This window comes from Takifugu rubripes, chromosome 14 (genome assembly GCF_901000725.2).
Source record: "Takifugu rubripes chromosome 14, fTakRub1.2, whole genome shotgun sequence".
NCBI lineage: Eukaryota > Metazoa > Chordata > Actinopteri > Tetraodontiformes > Tetraodontidae > Takifugu > Takifugu rubripes.
The window spans coordinates 2456296-2475005 of NC_042298.1; the positions used below are offsets into that span (position 1 = coordinate 2456296).

The 18710-nt window shown below is 42.1% G+C and overlaps 4 protein-coding genes and 1 long non-coding RNA gene across 5 annotated transcripts; 2 read left to right on the forward strand and 3 right to left on the reverse strand.

Moving 5' to 3' along the window:
• Positions 1 to 78: 78 nt before the first annotated feature.
• On the reverse strand, positions 79 to 4167 carry ctsf (cathepsin F). The gene is made up of 14 exons (XM_003970132.3): positions 3743 to 4167; positions 3007 to 3117; positions 2561 to 2642; positions 2425 to 2486; positions 2215 to 2287; positions 1915 to 2028; positions 1663 to 1811; positions 1486 to 1582; positions 1306 to 1386; positions 1103 to 1222; positions 967 to 1031; positions 800 to 890; positions 663 to 721; positions 79 to 540 (listed from the first exon to the last, which is right to left on the reverse strand). The coding sequence occupies exons 1-14, from the start codon at positions 3992 to 3994 to the stop codon at positions 466 to 468; spliced, it is 1431 nt and encodes a 476-aa protein (XP_003970181.1). The 5' UTR covers positions 3995 to 4167; the 3' UTR covers positions 79 to 465.
• Positions 4168 to 7212: 3045 nt separating this feature from the next.
• Positions 7213 to 11966, forward strand: aup1 (AUP1 lipid droplet regulating VLDL assembly factor). The gene is made up of 12 exons (XM_011610406.2): positions 7213 to 7489; positions 8150 to 8287; positions 8438 to 8588; positions 8727 to 8914; positions 9279 to 9351; positions 9612 to 9685; positions 10357 to 10423; positions 10709 to 10811; positions 10891 to 11022; positions 11107 to 11246; positions 11344 to 11432; positions 11593 to 11966. The coding sequence occupies exons 1-12, from the start codon at positions 7449 to 7451 to the stop codon at positions 11630 to 11632; spliced, it is 1236 nt and encodes a 411-aa protein (XP_011608708.1). The 5' UTR covers positions 7213 to 7448; the 3' UTR covers positions 11633 to 11966.
• Positions 11967 to 12068: 102 nt separating this feature from the next.
• Positions 12069 to 14606, reverse strand: LOC105417314 (piggyBac transposable element-derived protein 3-like). Its single transcript, XM_011610405.2, has 2 exons — positions 14093 to 14606; positions 12069 to 13986 (listed from the first exon to the last, which is right to left on the reverse strand). Exon 2 carries the CDS (start codon positions 13976 to 13978, stop codon positions 12197 to 12199), a length of 1782 nt encoding a protein of 593 aa, XP_011608707.2. The 5' UTR covers positions 13979 to 13986; positions 14093 to 14606; the 3' UTR covers positions 12069 to 12196.
• Positions 14607 to 14629: 23 nt separating this feature from the next.
• fnta (farnesyltransferase, CAAX box, subunit alpha) lies at positions 14630 to 17629 on the forward strand. Its single transcript, XM_003970133.3, has 9 exons — positions 14630 to 14817; positions 15150 to 15235; positions 15406 to 15520; positions 15705 to 15809; positions 15932 to 16058; positions 16166 to 16314; positions 16444 to 16506; positions 16663 to 16855; positions 16954 to 17629. Exons 1-9 carry the CDS (start codon positions 14693 to 14695, stop codon positions 17092 to 17094), a joined length of 1104 nt encoding a protein of 367 aa, XP_003970182.1. The 5' UTR covers positions 14630 to 14692; the 3' UTR covers positions 17095 to 17629.
• On the reverse strand, positions 17258 to 18674 carry LOC115252341 (uncharacterized). The gene is made up of 2 exons (XR_003890769.1): positions 18254 to 18674; positions 17258 to 17714 (listed from the first exon to the last, which is right to left on the reverse strand). It is a non-coding gene; the product is annotated as an uncharacterized lncRNA (long non-coding RNA).
• Between the last annotated feature and the right edge of the window lie 36 nt (positions 18675 to 18710).

An 18710-nucleotide genomic window follows, 5' to 3' on the forward strand; every position in this document is an offset into this window, starting at 1 on the left:
TATCATAATGTCAAGTGTAAAAGGAAGGATATGATCTAGTCACTGCTGAAAACACACTTGAAATAAACAGTCCAAATGTATCTTCATTTAATGTACTTTATTATTGATATATTGTGCTACTGAGTGGAGTCAATGTTTACACCTAATACTGCCTACAACACAGAAAGCATTATGACCTGTAATAGCAACAGCACAAACATCAGAGACCTGGCATGTGCAATAAATTACTAAACAATTCTTAACAAGACGAGGTTTGTAATACTTGGTGCATATTTAACAAGTTGATACCAAGTGGAACTGCAACACTACTACTTTTTAACGGAAATGTAACATTTGCATGTTTAATTCTGAAGAAAATGCATTTATGGGTCAAAGGTATGTGTACAGCTTGGAGAGGTGAAGTCTGTTGGTTGAGAAATGTGTACAGATGTATGAAGATATTTGTGTCTGTGTTGTATTCATTAATTAATTGATCACAGCTGATGAGCCCATCTTGTTGATCCCACACGCATTGGAGCCCTTGTACAGATAGTAGTAACCCTAGAAGAGTAAAGAAAGAAGAAATTGTTTTGATGATTGATTAAACTGCCAAAACTCATATTACATAGGAGTGTCTAGTTTTGAACAGCAGGGGGCACTGTAACAGAGCAACTGATGGTTACCTCCTCTCCATAATCCTCTCCCCAGCTGTTTTTGATGGCCCAAAATGGAATGCCATTTCCTGAAAACACATATATGTTTAGGTGGTACATAAGAGCAAACTGAAAACCATAACCCCACTTGAATACAAGATACTAACGTTCTCCGTATCCCACAAGCAGCACAGCGTGGTCAATCATCCAGGGGTTGCATAAGATCATCCAGGGGTGAGAAACGCCTTTCTTGTAGAACTAAAGGAAATGAAAGACGTGAAAGATGTTTAGCGGTGTCTGTGGAGGTCGACTGCACTGCAGTGATGCTGCTCACCTGCATCGCAAAGGCATTCAGGGCAACAGAGACGGGTCCATTCTCAGCCAACCAGGCAGCCATTTCTGAAAGATCCCAAATGACAACTATTTGTCTTGCTTTTGACCTTTAGTCTGTTTTCCATCAGTTCGCTCACCGTTCTCGTCCGAGGGCAGCTCCACTGAGCTGTTGATGTAGGCCGCCACCTTCTCAGTAGCGAAACTACACTTTTGCTTGTGCCCACTGTAGGTATAGTCGTTCTCTGCTTCCAGACCACCTGCACAACAGGTCAAACACACTGGATGTTTTACGTTCTGCAATAATTGTAAAGACCAGCTCTTCAGCTCGTGTTTTTCCTACCGAGGCCCTCAATGGCTTCATAAGCGTTTGATGGTAGTCCACCTCTGCAGGCATGGTCCAGCCCATCACAGTCAACCAGCTCTGTCAAAGAAAATAATAATTCAAACCAGCCAAATCAAATTGCCATTTGGATGTCCGTGTGTGGGAGGGTGTGTTTGTGTTCAGTATGACAACCCGTACCTTGTTCAGACAAGGACAACAATTTCCCGTGTTTCAGGAACCACTGGCCTTCGATGTTTCCTGTCACGGAAAATGCCCAGCAGGATCCACACAGACCCTGTAGGACATACACACACAAATCTGAGGAAACATGTTGGGGATAACACTTTACAGCAATTTTAAACTAAAGGTGCGTACCTGGTTCTTAACAGGGCTGACAGCTCCGTGATCCCGCCAGTCCCAGCTGGCAGGGGCGGGGCTTCTGGCCGGAGAGGCTGGTTTCATTGGCCGACGAAGAGTCCACTGACTGAGAAGTGGGTTCAGGTATGTAAGACGAAACTCCTCCTCTGCAAAATGAAAATGAAATAAACTGAAGCAGTGATGTCAGGCCTGCTTTAATGGGACGTATGTGAAAAGAACCCCATATAAACTTGATGCACGCGCACACACCAGTTAGGTCACTAAACTTGGTGACCCCATACTCAGCCGAGCCTTCGTCGAGTGACTGGATCTTCTCCGCTGTCTTCAGGTTCTCTTTGAAGATCTGTAAACGACGGTCCGCCTCTGCAGGATGACAGTTAAATCAAAGGAATCAAAGGAAATCTGTTATTACAGAAAGCATACTACTACTTTTTAAAATGTACTGATCAAACTCGTCTTCTGTCTTTTGCTCAACCACCCAGTCTAGAACTGACAAACAGTTCTAAGCAAGAGTTATGGCAGATGCAGATATTTGGTGTGTTCGCTCACCCTCCTGGCTGCTGTAGACTTTATTGTATTTCGTCATGAATTCTTTGAAAAGGCCCAACAGCTCCACAGACTCCTGCCAGATAAAACACACAGAATAAACACAGATTATATTCCTGCCTCAAGTTCAAACTGATAGCATAGGGTTTGCAAAAGGACTAAAGGTCAATATTGTCCTTCAACTCTTCATCCAACATGACATCATATTTGTACCTTCAGGGGTTGCCTTGTGGACGCTTCGGTCACCTCGTTGGTTTCTTCCTGTTGAAGTTCCACTGAGGAGAGATCCAGTACATGTTTAGCATCGTTATGATGGAGTGTGAGGATGATTGTGTGAACACTGACTGACCTTTAGGTTGGCACTTCTGACTGAGCAGGGATGAAGTGCCCTGCCAGGGAATGTCCCACACTTCGAACAAACACACCTCCGTCTGACAGGGACAAACAAAAGAGGATGATCAGTGGTGTCACTTTCGTAAGCATTACCTGGTCTGATGTATATTATAAATTCTGGAAGGAAGAATATATAGTGAAAAGTAGAATATGTTGTGACTGAAAATAGAAATGGCAGAACAAAGAACAACGTTCTGTGCGTGCACATGAGTGCGAGGCTGGTTGGGGTTATTTAAAGTTAAACTCGAGTCACAAGATCAGATGACTTGCGACATCTCCAGACATTCATGCTGTCCTGTTGATGAAATTTGATTTCTTTTTCAATTCTGTTATTTAAAAGAAAATCTACATATGTATCTCTAAATCCACCCCTTTACACAAGCACACATGAATTAAAGTCACCTTTAGTTTCTGTGATTCTGGATAAAAGTCACATGTCCGGAGCATGGTGGACTTCTTGCACTGAGTGTTACTCAGCTCTGCAGTTATAGTGTAGCGGAGTCCTTTTACAAGCTGAAAAAAACAAAAAACATACATTTTTCCACACATTCCCAACTTATACAGCTTCTTTATTTTTTTTAAATAAATGTGTACAATATTCAGAACATAAACACGTGCTTGGAATTTAAACCGATTATTGTGACTGTGGAACAGGCAGGAGATTCTAGATTTGGGTTTTGCTGCATGGACGCAGCTGATCACACAATAGAACGGAATGTGCTGGAAAACAAGTCCGTTTTATGAATGTCATGTGATTTCCTGCTAAACAATAAAAGATAACACTTACAACACAAAGTGTTATCTTTTTGGCGGGTGTAAATAAACACATTTCAATAAAATAAACACTACGTAAAAGAGTGTTGTTTCCGAGATATGGAAACAATAAGGTTGATTTCTTATTGAACACACCGTAAATGTTGAGTAGTTTTCTTGTATTATTATTTTGAAATTACATGATCGCATTTCCGGTCCTATCTAAGTTATTCACATTTACAAAGCTCCGCGGCTGTTGTATGCAAGTGTACAATGCACATCATTTCTGCAAATAACTAAACAAGTTCATCAAGGGCTTTCTCTTATGGCACAAATATGTTGAATGCTTAATAATAATCATAAACGTGTTATATAACAGTCGAACCTGTCTGGTGGCGGAGACGAGCCGACTGACTTTGCGGAGATGCATTGCGTTGGAGCCCCGGTTGTAGCGCTCCTCAGCGAATTTAAGGGCCTTTAGGAGGCCGGGATCCGACTCCTGCAGCCTCATAGGAGATCCCGGAGGCTCAAACAAAGGCCGGCCGAGGTCCTCACCGAGCCCGTATACCTCACCGAGCCCGGCGGCGATAGCCAGTAAAAGGATTAAAGACACCGGACAAACGTGGAATCCGACCATGATGCTAATCCCGGGCTGTCGTCAAAAAGGGACAAGTGTCCGATTTCCTCCTGGTTAAAAAACGATGTTTGATTTCCTCGAAAAGAAATCGATAGAGTTATCGGAAGCGGTAGTTACACAAGCGATGGAGAGTTGTTGACAAATATCAGTACATGCGAGATGTGCGGCAGACTCCGCCTTCTTTCTGGTTACGTCACTTCCGCCCCGACCAACTCAATAATAATAATAATAATAATAATAATAATAATAATAATCCCTCACAATGGGCCAGATTCACCAATATGTTCTTAAGAATCTTCTTAGATTCTTTCTTAAGTTGTTCTTAAGAAGTTCCTTAAGAAAACCCTACGTCGGATTCACCAACGCGTTCGTAAGCCCCAGAATTGTTCGCAGCTGTGTTCTTAGATTGATGAATGCCATCTGTTCGTAAATTGAAAGCGCGTGCCAGGTGAGTCTAATTAACATATGATTAGCACCGCCCACTAATGCCCATAAAAGGAACTGCAGCAGGACCCTGTAGACAGAGCAAAAAGCAGCCAAATGCCCAAAGCTTGCCTCTCCACGCCTGATTTCTGACGCCGTGTTGAACAATCAAGAAAGGATGGCTAACACGCTTGATAAAATTGCCTCAACCCTGATGACTATAGCCAACACGCTTAAAGAAATCAACGAGAATGTAAAAAAATAAGAATGTAAAAAAAAAAAGCGTTCTTACGAACAAATTTGTTCTTAAGTCCCACTTACGAACAGTTTACGAAGATTGTGGCATTCACCAATTTCTTCTTATCCTGGATTTATGCGTAGGTAAGAACAAATCCTACGAACACTCAGGAGTACTCTTGCGCACATTTCAGTGCCGACATGTTGGCATGGTTGTGTTTTCTTCTCTTGTGCAGTTCAATAAAATTCAATATTACAATGATAATTCTGTCATATTTATTTATTTCCTATTTTTGGTGATTTACGGAGAATTTTAAAATTACGTAAATGTGCCAATGACTTAACATTAATCAACCAAATTGGAAACCATGCCAAAACTGTCTTTTTATTTGATTTTATCTTGATTTATTTTATTAGGGGATCGAGGATATGCTCTGGTTGTTGACACCACTGACCAACCCTCAGACTCCACAGGAGTTTTATTCAATCAGATGCATGCGCGCAGTCGCTCCACCATTGAACGCACCATCGGCATGTTAAAGGGGCGCTGGATGTGTTTGGACACAGAGCCACAACCCCGTGAGGATGTGCGTCCTGACGCAATGATGGGGCCAGACTGCAGGCACGCGGTTCACGTTCGAGCGCGATTAATTGCCCGTTTGTGAATAAAATGCATTATTGTCACAATCCGAGCACAGCTTTTACACGTTGAGGCAATTTTATCAAGCGTGTTAGCCATCCTTTCTTGATTGTTCAACACGGCGTCAGAAGTCAGGCGTGGAGAGGCAAGCTTTGGGCATTTCGCTTTGGGCATTTTGCTGCTTTTTGCTCTGTCTACAGGGTCCTGCTGCAGTTCCTTTTATGGGCATTAGTGGGCGGTGACTTATGCTAATCATATGTTAATTAGACTCACCTGGCACGCGCTTTCAACTTACGAACAGATGGCATTCATCAATCTAAGAACACAGCTGCGAACAATTCTGGGGCTTACGAACGCGTTGATGAATCCGACGTAGGGTTTTCTTAAGGAACTTCTTAATAACAACTTAAGAAAGAATCTAAGAAGATTCTTAAGAACATATTGGTGAATCTGGCCCATTGAACTTGTCTTAAATAAAAATCATACGTCTTTATTGAAACCTCTGTTAACTTTTTTCCTGGAAAGCCCCATCTGTATGACCATTCCTCATCCACCCTCACTACTCTTTGAAACTTTGTTCGAATAAACTGAATATTCTTCCAAACGGCTCCATCATCAGCAAACAGGCTTTTGTCGATTTCTGAAAATACCTCAGTATCACAGTAGAGAAAAACAAGGAGCCAATAACACTCCCCTGAGGAGTTCCATTCTCCAATGAAGGACATCCCCATTTTAACTTAGATGTGCCTCTCAAATCAAAAGTTTCCAATCTAGCTAAATGATCTTCCTTCAATCAACATTTTATACAACTTTATCATTTACCCTTCTTTCATACCATATCATATGCTTCTTCAACATTACTGATTCTTTTTTATCTGAACTTTCCTTATTTCACTTTCTAGGCAAACTGTTGGGTTCCAGGGTTCCCGGTCGCTTGTTGCTTGATTCCTCCAGCAGGGGGCGTGGAGGAGCCGATGATTGTCCACAGATGGCGCTGCAGGTGGACGCACCTGAAAGGTCATTCACTGTCATCCAAAACTAATAATAATTTAATGACAATGTGAAATCATAGATTAGAATGAGCAGACAGGAAATCCATCAGGGTTCCATATAAAGTAACGACCGGATGCGGCAGCATCTTCAGAAGAGATGCAGGAGCTCAGCGATCATCAAGAAAAACCAGAGTCAGAGAAGTTGCTTGAAGGTCAGTGGTCACTCTTTTGTGATTTCATCTAAAGTCTAGTCCAGTGTGAATCCAGATTAGGCTCCCCTCTGTATATATTGAGGTGATATCAGGGAGAGCCAAGGCTTCACCAGGTTCCCAACCTGCCTCCTGGTGACGTCCGAACTCTTATACAGTGGTGTGAAAAATAAAAGAAAATCTTTCTAAATGCAATTCCATGTGATGAACAGAATAAAAGGTGAAATAAATCTCTCTCTCTGTGTGTCATTTATACACAATGTTTTCCTTTTTTAATAAAATGTAGAAATGGATTCCTTGCCTGGTTTCAATCAGCTTTCTCAGGCACATGAGGATTACATTTTATTTTTATGTTTAACATGGAGAAGTTGCCAGCACATCACAGTGTAATAAAATCATATCTGATTTTTTTTTTTTAAAGGAAATGCCCTTAATACTGTAGTTATGTAAAAAAAAAATCCACAAGAATCCCAACAGGAAAACCATTAACACACAATCTTTGTTCCATTTATGGCAAATAAAAAAAAATAGAAAATGCAGAGCAGTAGAAATCAAATTAAACTCTGTGTATATATACATATATATTTTTTATCTGAGGTCGTAATAAAATGTGAAACTAAGTCAACACGTACGCAACTGTCCTGTAAACACATGCCGTGACCAACATCTAACGCTAGAGGGCGGTTTCGAGCGCTGTTGTACAAAGACCGACTGACACGCATTGATTAGAAGAAGAGAAAGCAGCGCTACTACAGTGAGCAGGAACTGGAGTGTAGCTAAGCTAACGTTTTAGGCTTGGTACAATTGCGACGGCATCTTATTTTAGTATTATTTACAGACACTTCGTCCCTTTAGCCACAGACTCTTTGTTGTGGACGTTATGACTAAGTTAGTTTTGGGGATCAGGTTATTTTCTTAGCATTAGGACGTGAGCTCAACTCTGACTGGCGGTCATGGAGACTCGGGGGATTGAAGACATGTTTGACTTTCGTCGGTAAGTCAATTTATAATATCCCGCTAATAGAAGCTACTGTTAACCTCCAGCCTTTGTAACATAGCCACGGTTGTTATATTATTGCCTCATTTGTGGTTCGAGTAAATGTTGGGAAATAGCAGCAGATCGCGTCTGTCCAGGGTTGGCTAATTGTAACGGTTGGTTATTACAGTAAACGATAGCAAGTCTGTCTCAAATATATCGTAAACAAGCTAATGTAGCTAAAATTAGGCGACGCTGGTGTCGAAAGTGTTTTTGCTAACTTGTCTTACGTAACTTTTCTGGAGTTGAATCCTTTGCTTTCAGTAAAAGCTAACCTTTCATTGTTCAAAGTGAAGCCTAAATGTCTGTAGAACCTCACTTCAGAAAATTAATAACTTACTTTCACCCTTGTCACTGTGATAATTCGATGTCTTCTGAAATATAGATGTGACGTCTTTGATGCAGGAAAAAGTTCTGCTATCTGAACTCCGGGGCCACGTAGCTTAATGAGTGTGAATACGTGTATAAACATGTAGTAATCAGTGTATTAACTGCCTCACTATCTCCAAATGGCGGAGGGACAAATCCCAACTTAAAATAACCTTCTAGAAACCCTCAACTCTTCAAAAATGATTACTGGTCAAGAGTTTTAACCGTTGACACGTCTGTTCTGTGCAGGTTTCCCAAACAGGCAGCTTTGCTCCTGTTGTTGCTGATTTACTCTCCAGTTGGCATTTGCTTGATGTTGATCCGGATTTTTGTTGGTCTTCATGTGTTCTTAATCAGCTGTGCACTCCCAGAAGGTTTTATAAGACGGTCAGTATTTATATTACTCATTTTAATATTGGTTCATTAATGAGAAGAACTCTCAAAGTTCCCCACCTGCCTTATAGACACACGCGCATGTTACCGTATGTAAAACTCCTGAGCTTATCAAATGTCACTTTTATTAATGTGTCTTCACAGATTTATTGTAAGAATCATGTGCTCGGTTCTCGGGCTGCACGTGAGGCAGAAAAACCCTCGATCCAGGGATAAAAACACCAAACTTTACATTTGCAATCACGTGACAGAGTTTGACCACAATGTAATCAACCTTCTGACCCCCTGTAATACTGTGAGTACTTATTTTCTATATGTTAGACATTTGAAACATGTATTTAATGAACATTATTACATAACTGTTAATAAAGTACTCATTGTATATAATCAGCAATCTCAATACATCACTGAAGGTACTTATTCTGGTCTGTAGCCTCAGTTAGAGGGATCCACAGGCTTTGTGTGTTGGGCAAGAGGCTTCATGGAGATCCACTCAACAGCGAGCCAGGCAGCAATGAAAGAGTGTCTTCAGAGGTACTGCTGCACCGATGGCACCGCTCCTTTACTCTTGTTTCCTGAAGAGGGCACCACGAATGGCCGAGTTGGGCTACTCAAGTTCAGGTTTGTGCAGATGTTCTCACACATGAATGAAGGATAAAAGAGCTGAACGGTTAAGTTCTGAAACCAAAACAGTCAGTCAACCAAAAGAGCAGTTACTGGGATGGCTGTTCGGGCAGCTAACCATCGGTTTGACATCAGGATTAAAATAACCCACTGCTATGCATTAACATGACACTTTCAGGGAAGAGATTAGTCACTTTATTTGCTCTTTTCATTTTTCTAATTTCCATAAAGAGATCTTTGGGCACAAATCTGCAAAGGTACAGCTAATTTGACTAAACTCAGAACAGTTTCACTCGATCTTTTTGATTGTCCACATTGTGTGCTTTCACATATGCTAAACTAAGGGTGTGTTTCCTCTCAGTTCTTGGCCGTTCTCACTGACTGAGTCTATTCAGCCTGTGGCCTTACGGGTGACCAGACCGCTGATCTCTCTGGTAAAGTCATTTACATTTAAATTAACTGAATAAATCAGTGAAGGCGAATAAAAGCAATTGGCAACATGTGAATATCAAAATCTGGTATTAATGGCTAGAATATTTCAGATCAGTAATAACCATTAATGGCACAAATGCAGTCTTTTATTATAAGTGTAGTTACATAATGCTGCATATATTATTGTGCAGCTCTCAAATGTCAGTTGTTTGACAATCTTTCATAATAATTGACCCTTTTTCCCCCACTTGTATGTCCACAGAACACCCCAGAATCGAGCTGGTTGATGGAGCTCTTCTGGACCTTTTTTGCTCCATGTACAGTGTATCATGTAAGGTAGTAAATTTCCACTATTATTTCCATCAGCATTTCCTTCCTAGTCGGTTCTTAAGAGTGACGACGTACTTTCGCCTGGCTTCACTTCCAGGTCCAGACCTCCCTGGTCAACCATCCCGCCCTATTCAAGTTATTACCTCTCACAAGTGTTCAAGTTAGGGTTAGCTAGCAAGAACTCAGCCTAGCGCTAAACTTTGTTATTATATGCATTTCTACGAAGTCTTTAACTCACCTTAACTACAACTCCTCTCTTACTTGTTGCAAGGAAAGCACTAGAATGACTGTAGAATCATTTTTTAGTCTCAGATCTGTTCAGGCACTGGTTCTTCCTCCAGGCAGGGTAGAGGCTGTGCGTGAGGCCCCTTTGGTCCTGGAAGTTGTGTTGGGAGCGCTTGCACCATTGCTTAGCAACCAAATGATTGATGATTTGGTGGCTTCATTAATTCTGCACTATGATTAATATTAGCTGGGTTTCTGGAGTTACCAGATATTATTATTCAAGATGAAAACACTGTAATTGACACGGGGCTGAAATGTATCGATCGCCTTTAAGTTCTTTTTGGGCCTGTTACAAAACAGTGATTTGAATTTTTCTAATTTGTAAATTTCTTTCCTTGCAGCTGTAATCAGGATTATGTCTCTGTTTTGCTTCTTTCTCATTCCCACCACAGTTGGCTTCCACCGGTCTCCAGGCAGGAAGGAGAGTCCTCGCAGGAGTTTGCCAACAAAGTCCAGGAGGTAACATTGGCTTTTGCCGTAGAAGAACCTTCTATAGATGACTATATAATGCATTTTACTGTAGAGCTACATGTTAGAAAGTGTTACACTAAAGGACACTTTAAGCCTGAATGAACACCAAATCTAGTTTTTAAATTTGCAATGTTTGATTAATCCTCTCCGTCAGGAGCTCGAAAGCATTTACTCTGTAGTTTCTTTTCAGAGTTCTGACAGCGAGGCACGTCCATTTCTAAACCTTCCCAGCCATTATGCTGCATTTAGGTACTTACGGTGTCTTCATTTCAGCTGCTAGCAGTGGAACTGGGCCTGATCTCCACCAAGATGACTAAAGCTGACAAAGCAGAGCACATTAAGAGGCAAAGACACAGCGTTCCCCAGAGAGCTGCGAGTATGCAAATGGAGCCACATAATATTCAGCTGTCTGGCTCTGCAGGGGTTTAGAGCTCGTTTGGTTTGCCTTGCTGCAGGTGTCACTCCAGTGCGTCTTGGCTTCAAGGTTCAGAGTTTGACCACAGATGATCACAGGCTTGCAAAGATGGCCACACAGGTGAAGGACGTGTTGCCCCACGTTCCTCTGAATGTAATCACCAAGGATTTAGGTGGGTCTCACTCCTGCTGGGCAGTGAACCATAAATACGGTTTCTTTTTCCACATGCTCATCGTTGTCTCTCGATTGTCTGCAGCAAAAACCAACTGTATCGACACTACCATAACGAACCTGCTGGAGATCAAGGAAGACACGCAAGTGGAAGCAGCTGAGATCGCAACATCTGGCGCCTCCAAGGGCGGCTCCCATTCCTCTGCCTCTGCTCCCACCATTAAGGTCTGATGGGTTTATATTTAGACACCTTTCAATAGCACTTAAACGAAATAATGATGGAAATTCCATATCGATCATTCCCTTTTCTCTTCCTTCGCAGCCTGCTGCCAAATCATTCGGGAAAACACCAGTTGACAGACATTTGTCTTTCCAAGAGAGAAAAGAAGCTATGTATAATTTTGCAAGAAGGTGAGAGATTGTCTTGCCATAAATTAGAAGGCATTTCATACATTGGTAAATCATTCATTTGGTACCAGAGACCTCCCACACTAACGGAACACTGTTTGTGTGAGGGTGAACCTCATGGCATCAATGCTAACGGCCGTTTATTTGTGTTTTTGGAATTCAGACGCTACATTGACAAACATGGATTGGATCAAGACGACTGAAAACGCCGAAACGTCAAGCCACCATTGAACTCTTGCCTGAGACGGGCATATTTAACTTGCATAGCTGTACACTTTGACTGGTAATTTTCTATTATGTCAACGGGTTCTGTTCAAAACAGATTTTGTTAATTGCAAATACATGACAGAACATTTGTTTAGAACATGTACAGTATACCTTGATGGTGATTATGCATGTGTTTGATTCATCATTCTGGCCGATACATAATTTTGATATCAATTTGTATTACAATCCACTGACTGTGAATCATTTATTTATTTTTATAATGTCCTAGAGTCATCAAAGAAAATAAACTTCTGCTTGACCTTGAAAAAAGTGCATAGTCTTTTATTGTACTGAGGTAATCAAGGCTGTTTTCCTTAAATATACGTTACAAATATATCATTTGTACTTTATTGGAAATAAATTCAAGCGTTGAGGGAATAATTTAAAAAAAAAAAAGAAGGTGTTTTTGCTTTGACGTAGATGCTAAGTTAAGTTTTCATTTTGAAAATTAAATAATATAACAAAGAGCCATTAACTATAATGCACATTATAAATGCCGCTCACTTATGGAATTCACAAAAGCAGTTGTTGACTTTGTTGAGGCACAGGTGCACGTTGCACTTTGCACATTTGTACACAGTCTGTCCCTTACAGTTAGGGAGTTTGCAGCGTTGCCGCCCGTTTTCGACCACTGGCCAGTGGCCCACAGCATCGGAGCGGACCTCCTGTGGTGGAATGGCCTTGGCTGGACCTCGCCGTTTCTTTATCTCAAACTGCCCGTCAACATCCAACGAGGGCCGTCCCCTTTTCTGCCTCATCGGATCCTTCCCCTCCATGCAGAGCGCCTGTGCAACGGATGCTCTGAAGGCGAGCAAATCCTTCCGCTTCCTTCTAGGAACGCCCAGTGACTCGCAATCACGCCGGTACAGCAACCAGCTGTTCACAATGGCCATATCCACAAAGTGAAAGAACAACCGGTGGTAGTACTTTTTGGACCTGATGTGGATGCGGTGATATGCAATCAGTGCATCAAGAGCATCAACTCCACCCATGAACTTGTTGTACAGGCTGATGATGCTTGGGCATTCCACAGACACATTCCTTTTCAGTTTTCTTTCCCATCGTTCTATGATGGAAACGGGCTGGGCGCTGGCAAAGGTGCTGGCAACAATCACCCCTCTGTTGTCAAACCATTTGACCACTCGTATGCCCACGTCATCCACAACAGCCTGTTGCTCTTCGAACGCCCCTCTATCCTTGTTCTTCATCTCCGAGTCTGCGCTGAAGGTGCAGCCACGCAGGCGATTTTGCTGTATGGTCCCAAGTGCTGGTATCCCCTTGTTGGCAAGAGCAACAAACAGATCCAAAGAGGAAAACCAGTGGTCAAAGTACAGCAGGTGGTTGACATTTTGAGGGATAACTTGTGCAAGCTTTAGCACAATGTTCCCACTTGCTCCAATGTCTGGTTGCCCTGGCGCAGGACCAATTTCCCCTGTGAATATCTCAAACGAATGCACCAGACCTGTTGTGTCGCAAAGCACAAAAAGTTTGTATCCCCATTTGTAGGGCTTTTGGGGACTGTACTGCCTCAGGGCCGATCTGCCTTTGAACGGAACCATTTGCTTCTCAACACATAACATTTGGTGTTGAGGGAGAGCCTGAAATTTGGGGAGCAGTGAGTCAATAACTAGCCTGATTTTGAACAGTCTGTCGTCATTGTTGGGTGCCGAGTTGTCACAGAAATGAATAAAGTGTTTTATTTCTTCCCATCTGTCTCGGGACATTACTTCTGCCACCTGCTGTACTCGACTGGTACTGGACCAGTACATCCTTGACCAAGGTAAAAGAAAAATGCTCATATACACTACAGTGCCAAGAAACTGCTCCAATTCAGGCCGATCTAAATTGAGGGCACGATTTGGGTGTTGTTGTGTGCAGTACAAATTGCTTTGTTCCACAATCTTGTCCAAAAGTTCACCATCAAAGAAGTCCCGGAAATACTGAATTGGCAGTCTTATTGCTTCAGCATCAGGAAGAGCATCTTGCCAGACTGGAACTTCTTTTGCAGAGTTCTCCTGCTTTACTGTCTCCCAGGCTACCTTTTGCCTATTTCTCTGTGTAGTAGCAGCTTCTCTCCTGGCACCTGCAGCACTTGGAGGTGCATAAGGCGGCACATCGGCATCTTCATCACTGCTGCTGCCGCTCGGCTCATCACCTGGTCCCGGAGTGTATTCCTCATCACTGTCCCCACTGTCACTGAGACAGCTGTCGTCACTGTCCAGAGGAACATTCCTGGCCCGAGGTCCTCTTACTCGCGTTGCGTAGACAGATGTTGCCCTCATATTTAGTTCTAGAGAAAAATAACAACTATTTGTGGTAGGTACTATACCTCTTTACGTTAGCGACACAAGTACACAATAAGGCAGCACATGTTTTTTTTTCTTAGCACAACTTACGTAAAATAGGTCTATATTTTCAAGTTTGAAGTCTGAAAATGCCGGCGTAGCATGAGTAGAGCTTCATGACCTAGAGCAGCGTTCCCTCCAACCTGTACCAGAAGAAACTAGTGCTTGCAAAAGGTTCCGAGGTATGTATTCTTGATGCATCATCCGGCAATGGAGGAATGCAGACGCTATTTTGGCTATATTTGGACAATAGGCGTTAAAGATACTCTACTGTGGTATTAATAAACATTGTTATTATACTCAAATCTCTGAAAGTCACCCATGCAACAATCGCAGACGCAGATGCGTTTATGTCAAATCCGATTTCAGGCAATTTGGTAGTCAAAGTAACTACGATAGTTTATAACCCGTCCTATATTTTATTTCAGAAATAGTCCCTTAAATGCGACCAATTATTCTAGGCCGTATCAAATCTGTTACAACTGTGGTAGTTTGATGGGGGTCGGTCAGAACAAGAGTTGTGTTGTTGCGTAGAAAGACAGTTTAACCAGCGTCGATGTGGCGTTTCCCAATAGACCTAAATGCATCGTTCCACCCATGCGGAAGTGACGTTTCCGTCAAGGCAAACGCATATTAGCTTCGAAGTTCAACATGTCGGTTGTTGAAGAAAATTCGAATAATTCCGTGGATGTGAAAGAGGACAGAGAGGTTGATGGAGAAGCTGAGGAGATCGGGGATGATTATTTTGTTGACCCGACTCGTTACATTTTTTACAGGTAGGGTTTGCAGCACGTGTTTTACAATTTTTTAGGTAGCTAGCTTATTAGCAGCTTTTAAGTGTTATTGTTTTTAAATGATTCTGCTTATAATAACACTCTTGGTAAACTATAGTTCAGCTCAGCATTAACTAGAATCGTTTTGCATCATCCCCTAAGTGACAAAATCATCGCTTCAAAGAACGAGTATTTAAGAAATTAATACTGATGCAGCATTACATGCTTATCTTCGATTTCAAATGAGCGTTAAAGTAAATGTGCCAACAACAAATCGCCAGAACAAATGATGTATTTTTCAAATAGCCTCCAGATGATGTTATTTTGTGTTGCAGGGACAGGAAGGAATGGGCAGATCTGGAGCCTGTCTCCCAGGATGATGGTCCTAATCCTGTAGTTCAGATCGCCTACTCAGAAAAGTGTAAGACTGTTGGTGTTCATGAGAGACACACCCAGGAAATACATGCAACCATAGCCCCAACTTCCGTCATCGCTATAACCCAAAGCTGTAGACTTGAAAAGGTTTCCTGTCTAAATTCAGGTCATTGTGATTAAATCTTGGCAATTAATGCGCATGTGTGTCTGCTTCAGTCTCAGATGTTTATGACTATTTCCGCGCTCTCCTGAAGAAAGATGAAAGAAGTGACCGAGCCTTCGCTTTGACAGCAGAAGCCATTGAGCTGAACGCTGCTAATTACACCGTTTGGTGAGCATGTTTAAAATAATTGTCTTTTAATCCTGTGTGTACTTAGTTGTGCCTTTAAATACCACCTGGCAACATGGAATTTAATTGCAAACACACTTGATATAAGCCAATCTTCTCATTTACACATTACAATGTTCACGACAGTCTCCTCCTGATGTGCCTTGTGTTTGGCTTGGATGTGCAGGCACTACAGGCGAGTGCTGCTGCAGGCGCTGTCAAAGGACCTGAGGGAGGAGTTGAGGTATATTACTGGCATCATTGAGGATCAACCAAAGAACTACCAAGTCTGGTGAGCTGACACATTCTTTAGGTCTATAAATTGTAATTTCTGTAAATCAGGTAATTGTATTTCATTACATTGAGCCACAGATGAAGAAATCTGGATGATTTACCCACGCTTGTCCTCGACAGGCACCACAGGCGCATGGTGGTGGAGTGGATAAACGATCCGACAGAGGAGCTCGAGTTCATTGCAGACATTCTCAGCCAAGATGCAAAAAACTACCACGCCTGGCAGCACAGACAGTGGGTCATCCAGGTAGGTGGAGGAGCGCCGAGGAGTTTGGCTTCAGAATGACATCTGAGCTCCACATCTCATCTATCGAGGACCATGTTCTGCATGTTGCCAACAATTATTCTCTCCAGGAATACAAACTGTGGGACAAAGAGCTTGGGTTTGTGGAGAATCTCTTGGAAGATGATGTGAGGAATAACTCTGCGTGGAACCAGAGGCACTTTGTGATTTCTCACACAACAGGCTTCTCTGATCCAGCCGTACTGGAGAAAGAGATTGAGTGAGTGCTCCAACCCTGGACACGGTGTCGATGTGGAACTTCTTAAACCTGAAGTAATGTCATTTTCAGTCAGTAGCTGCAAACAAAATGATTGTCTCTGTCTTTCTCTCCTCCTTTTTCTTCTCTCAGGTATTGTTTGACCCAAATCAAGAAAGCTCATCACAATGAAAGTGCATGGAACTACTTAAAAGGGTGAATGATTATCTTTTCTAAAGAATATTAGTAAAAACAAGACCTATGCTCTAGTGTGTCTTTCCCTCAGACATTCAGTGTTCCATTCCTGTGTTTCTTACTGGGAACAAGGCAAGTGGGAACAGTTTAGAAGTTTACTTTCTCCTTCCCCCAAAGGATGCTGCAAAACAAAGGTTTGTCATCTCAGCCTGGCCTGCTGGAGAAAATCCTGGAGCTGAAGGAGAGCCACTGTTCACCGTATCTCCTGGCTTTTCTCTTTGATTGCTACGAAGATCTCTTGGAGAGCAGAGCCGAAAAAGGAAATCTGAATAAAGATGAACAAAAGGAAACCTTAAGGAAGGCTTTAGAAGTAAGTGTTCAATGTACAGAAGAATCCAACAAAAAAGAGTTGATGAAGAACCTCCTGAGAAGGTTTATCATCATTAATTCTTCTCTTTTAAATTGCAGATTTGTGATCTTTTGGCAAAAGAGAAGGACACCATTCGCAAGGAGTACTGGTTATATTTGGGACGTTCTTTAAAGTGCAAATTTGGAAGCAGCGGTTCAGAAGAGCCTCCAGAATCGTACACCCCACAGCAGATGAGCTAGAGTGTCCTGAGACCCCCCCCCCCCGTGAGGACCGATGTTTGTGGAGATGTTCTGCGCCTCTAAACGATCGCTGACCAGAAAGTCAAATATACAGTCAAGTTGATATCTAATCTGCTTAATTTCAGACACACATTGACATTCTTTTAACACAACAACATACTAGTATTTACTGTCATGTTTTCTTTGTTTTAACTCTTAACGTGTCAGATCTGACATACCTCCACAGCAGACATGGGTGCATGCACGGGAACTTGGGATTTCAACTGTGTTCATCCTTAAATGAGGGTTTCCAAAAATAACTTTGTTAGACTCTGTTACCATGGCGATGGACCCTATGAGCCCCCTGCCCCCTGCTTTCTAGAAAGCCTGACTGACTTCAAACTGAAGCTTCATTCAAGATTTAAATGATTGTTTGTGTTTATTCAGTCAGTCATATTTGTGGCATGAACAGGAGTATTAAGACATTAAGTTAAGCAGTTTGTGTGTCTGTAGAAAATTAATGACTATAAATAAACCCAAATATACTGCAAATCTCCAATTGTACTGATTTTTAATGTTTTTTTTAAAAATAAAATAGATCTGACCCGGTCAAATCTTGAGCAATTTTCTGGATTCAGCATCTGAAACACAATTTAGATGTCGATGTTAATACACATAAAAGTGGAGAATTTCATCTTTGCAAAATACATAAATCACTACATTTAGGCTGCAGTATTTGTTGTTGCCAGCAGGTGGTGCAATTGCCGTGTCTAACGCCATTTAAATTGGCGAATGATTTATCTGAGTTATTAATTGTTGAAGAGGTAATTCAATCAAGATGCTTCCTCCACTTTCAGGACCTACATGGTTTATACATGAACTCCACACTGGTGGACAGCTTATTTCAGTGGGGTCACCCTGGTGACCAAACCGTATTCTACCCCACTTAAAGTAGTAGTATTGAGTATTCAAGTGACCAAATAGACTCTTAACCTAAAATCAACAATACACAGGAACAAAGATTGAAGTAACTCCCTCAGTGTTGAATCTGGGTTGTTGAACCTTCACTCCACAGAAGCACTGGAGACATTTTGGTGCCAGAGATCAGTTTTGCTTTCATTTTGCAGAAAACAGGCATCTAAACTACTAGTTTGTAAAAGAACAACTACAAACCAAATACATTTCTGTGCTGTTAAATTCAGCTGCTTTAAACTCGTCCTTTTCTTGTTACCGGGACCCGTTTGTTGTGTGTGGTGCTGCCAGATGAGTGGCGAGTCCCTGTGCGCCCAGCATCGTGTCCTGCTACCTCTCAGGGCTCGGATGTGGGTTTACCCCCCCTTCCCCCCTCCCGAAGCAGCTGTCTCTACTTCTACTGACACCCCGGCACAACCCAGCCCTCCTGTTTCCAACCAAGCACTTCGTTTGCAGCAGCGTGTCATTACACTTTGATTAAAATGCTTGATATGAAAGGAGGTTGACTGGCTTTCTTCCATTTTTCTTGTCTCCCCAGCGTGGAAAACAGTGTTTATGCGCAAGCTGACGTCATTTGCAGTTCACACGCAGCCGAGCATGTGGCACTTGTGATGTGAGGGATGAAGGAGGAAAATTATGTGAGAAATGTTCTCTAACATACAGGC

Bases quoted from the DNA above. Each gene is read 5' to 3' on its own strand.
- ctsf (XM_003970132.3), bottom strand. From the start codon at position 3,994: ATGGTCGGATTCCACGTTTGTCCGGTGTCTTTAATCCTTTTACTGGCT. The intron at 1,583-1,662 runs GTACGCACCTTT...TATGTCCTACAG, and splicing joins TCAGCCCTGTTAAGAACCAG to GGTCTGTGTGGATCCTGCTG. The intron at 541-662 runs GTAACCATCAGT...TTACTCTTCTAG, and splicing joins GAGAGGATTATGGAGAGGAG to GGTTACTACTATCTGTACAA.
- aup1 (XM_011610406.2), top strand. From the start codon at position 7,449: ATGGAGACTCGGGGGATTGAAGACATGTTTGACTTTCGTCG. The intron at 8,288-8,437 runs GTCAGTATTTAT...GTGTCTTCACAG, and splicing joins CCAGAAGGTTTTATAAGACG to ATTTATTGTAAGAATCATGT. The intron at 8,915-9,278 runs GTTTGTGCAGAT...GTTTCCTCTCAG, and splicing joins GTTGGGCTACTCAAGTTCAG to TTCTTGGCCGTTCTCACTGA.
- LOC105417314 (XM_011610405.2), bottom strand. From the start codon at position 13,978: ATGAGGGCAACATCTGTCTACGCAACGCGAGTAAGAGGACCTCGGGCC.
- fnta (XM_003970133.3), top strand. From the start codon at position 14,693: ATGTCGGTTGTTGAAGAAAATTCGAATAATTCCGTGGATGTGAAAGAG. The intron at 16,059-16,165 runs GTAGGTGGAGGA...TATTCTCTCCAG, and splicing joins ACAGACAGTGGGTCATCCAG to GAATACAAACTGTGGGACAA. The intron at 16,315-16,443 runs GTGAGTGCTCCA...TTCTTCTCTCAG, and splicing joins GTACTGGAGAAAGAGATTGA to GTATTGTTTGACCCAAATCA.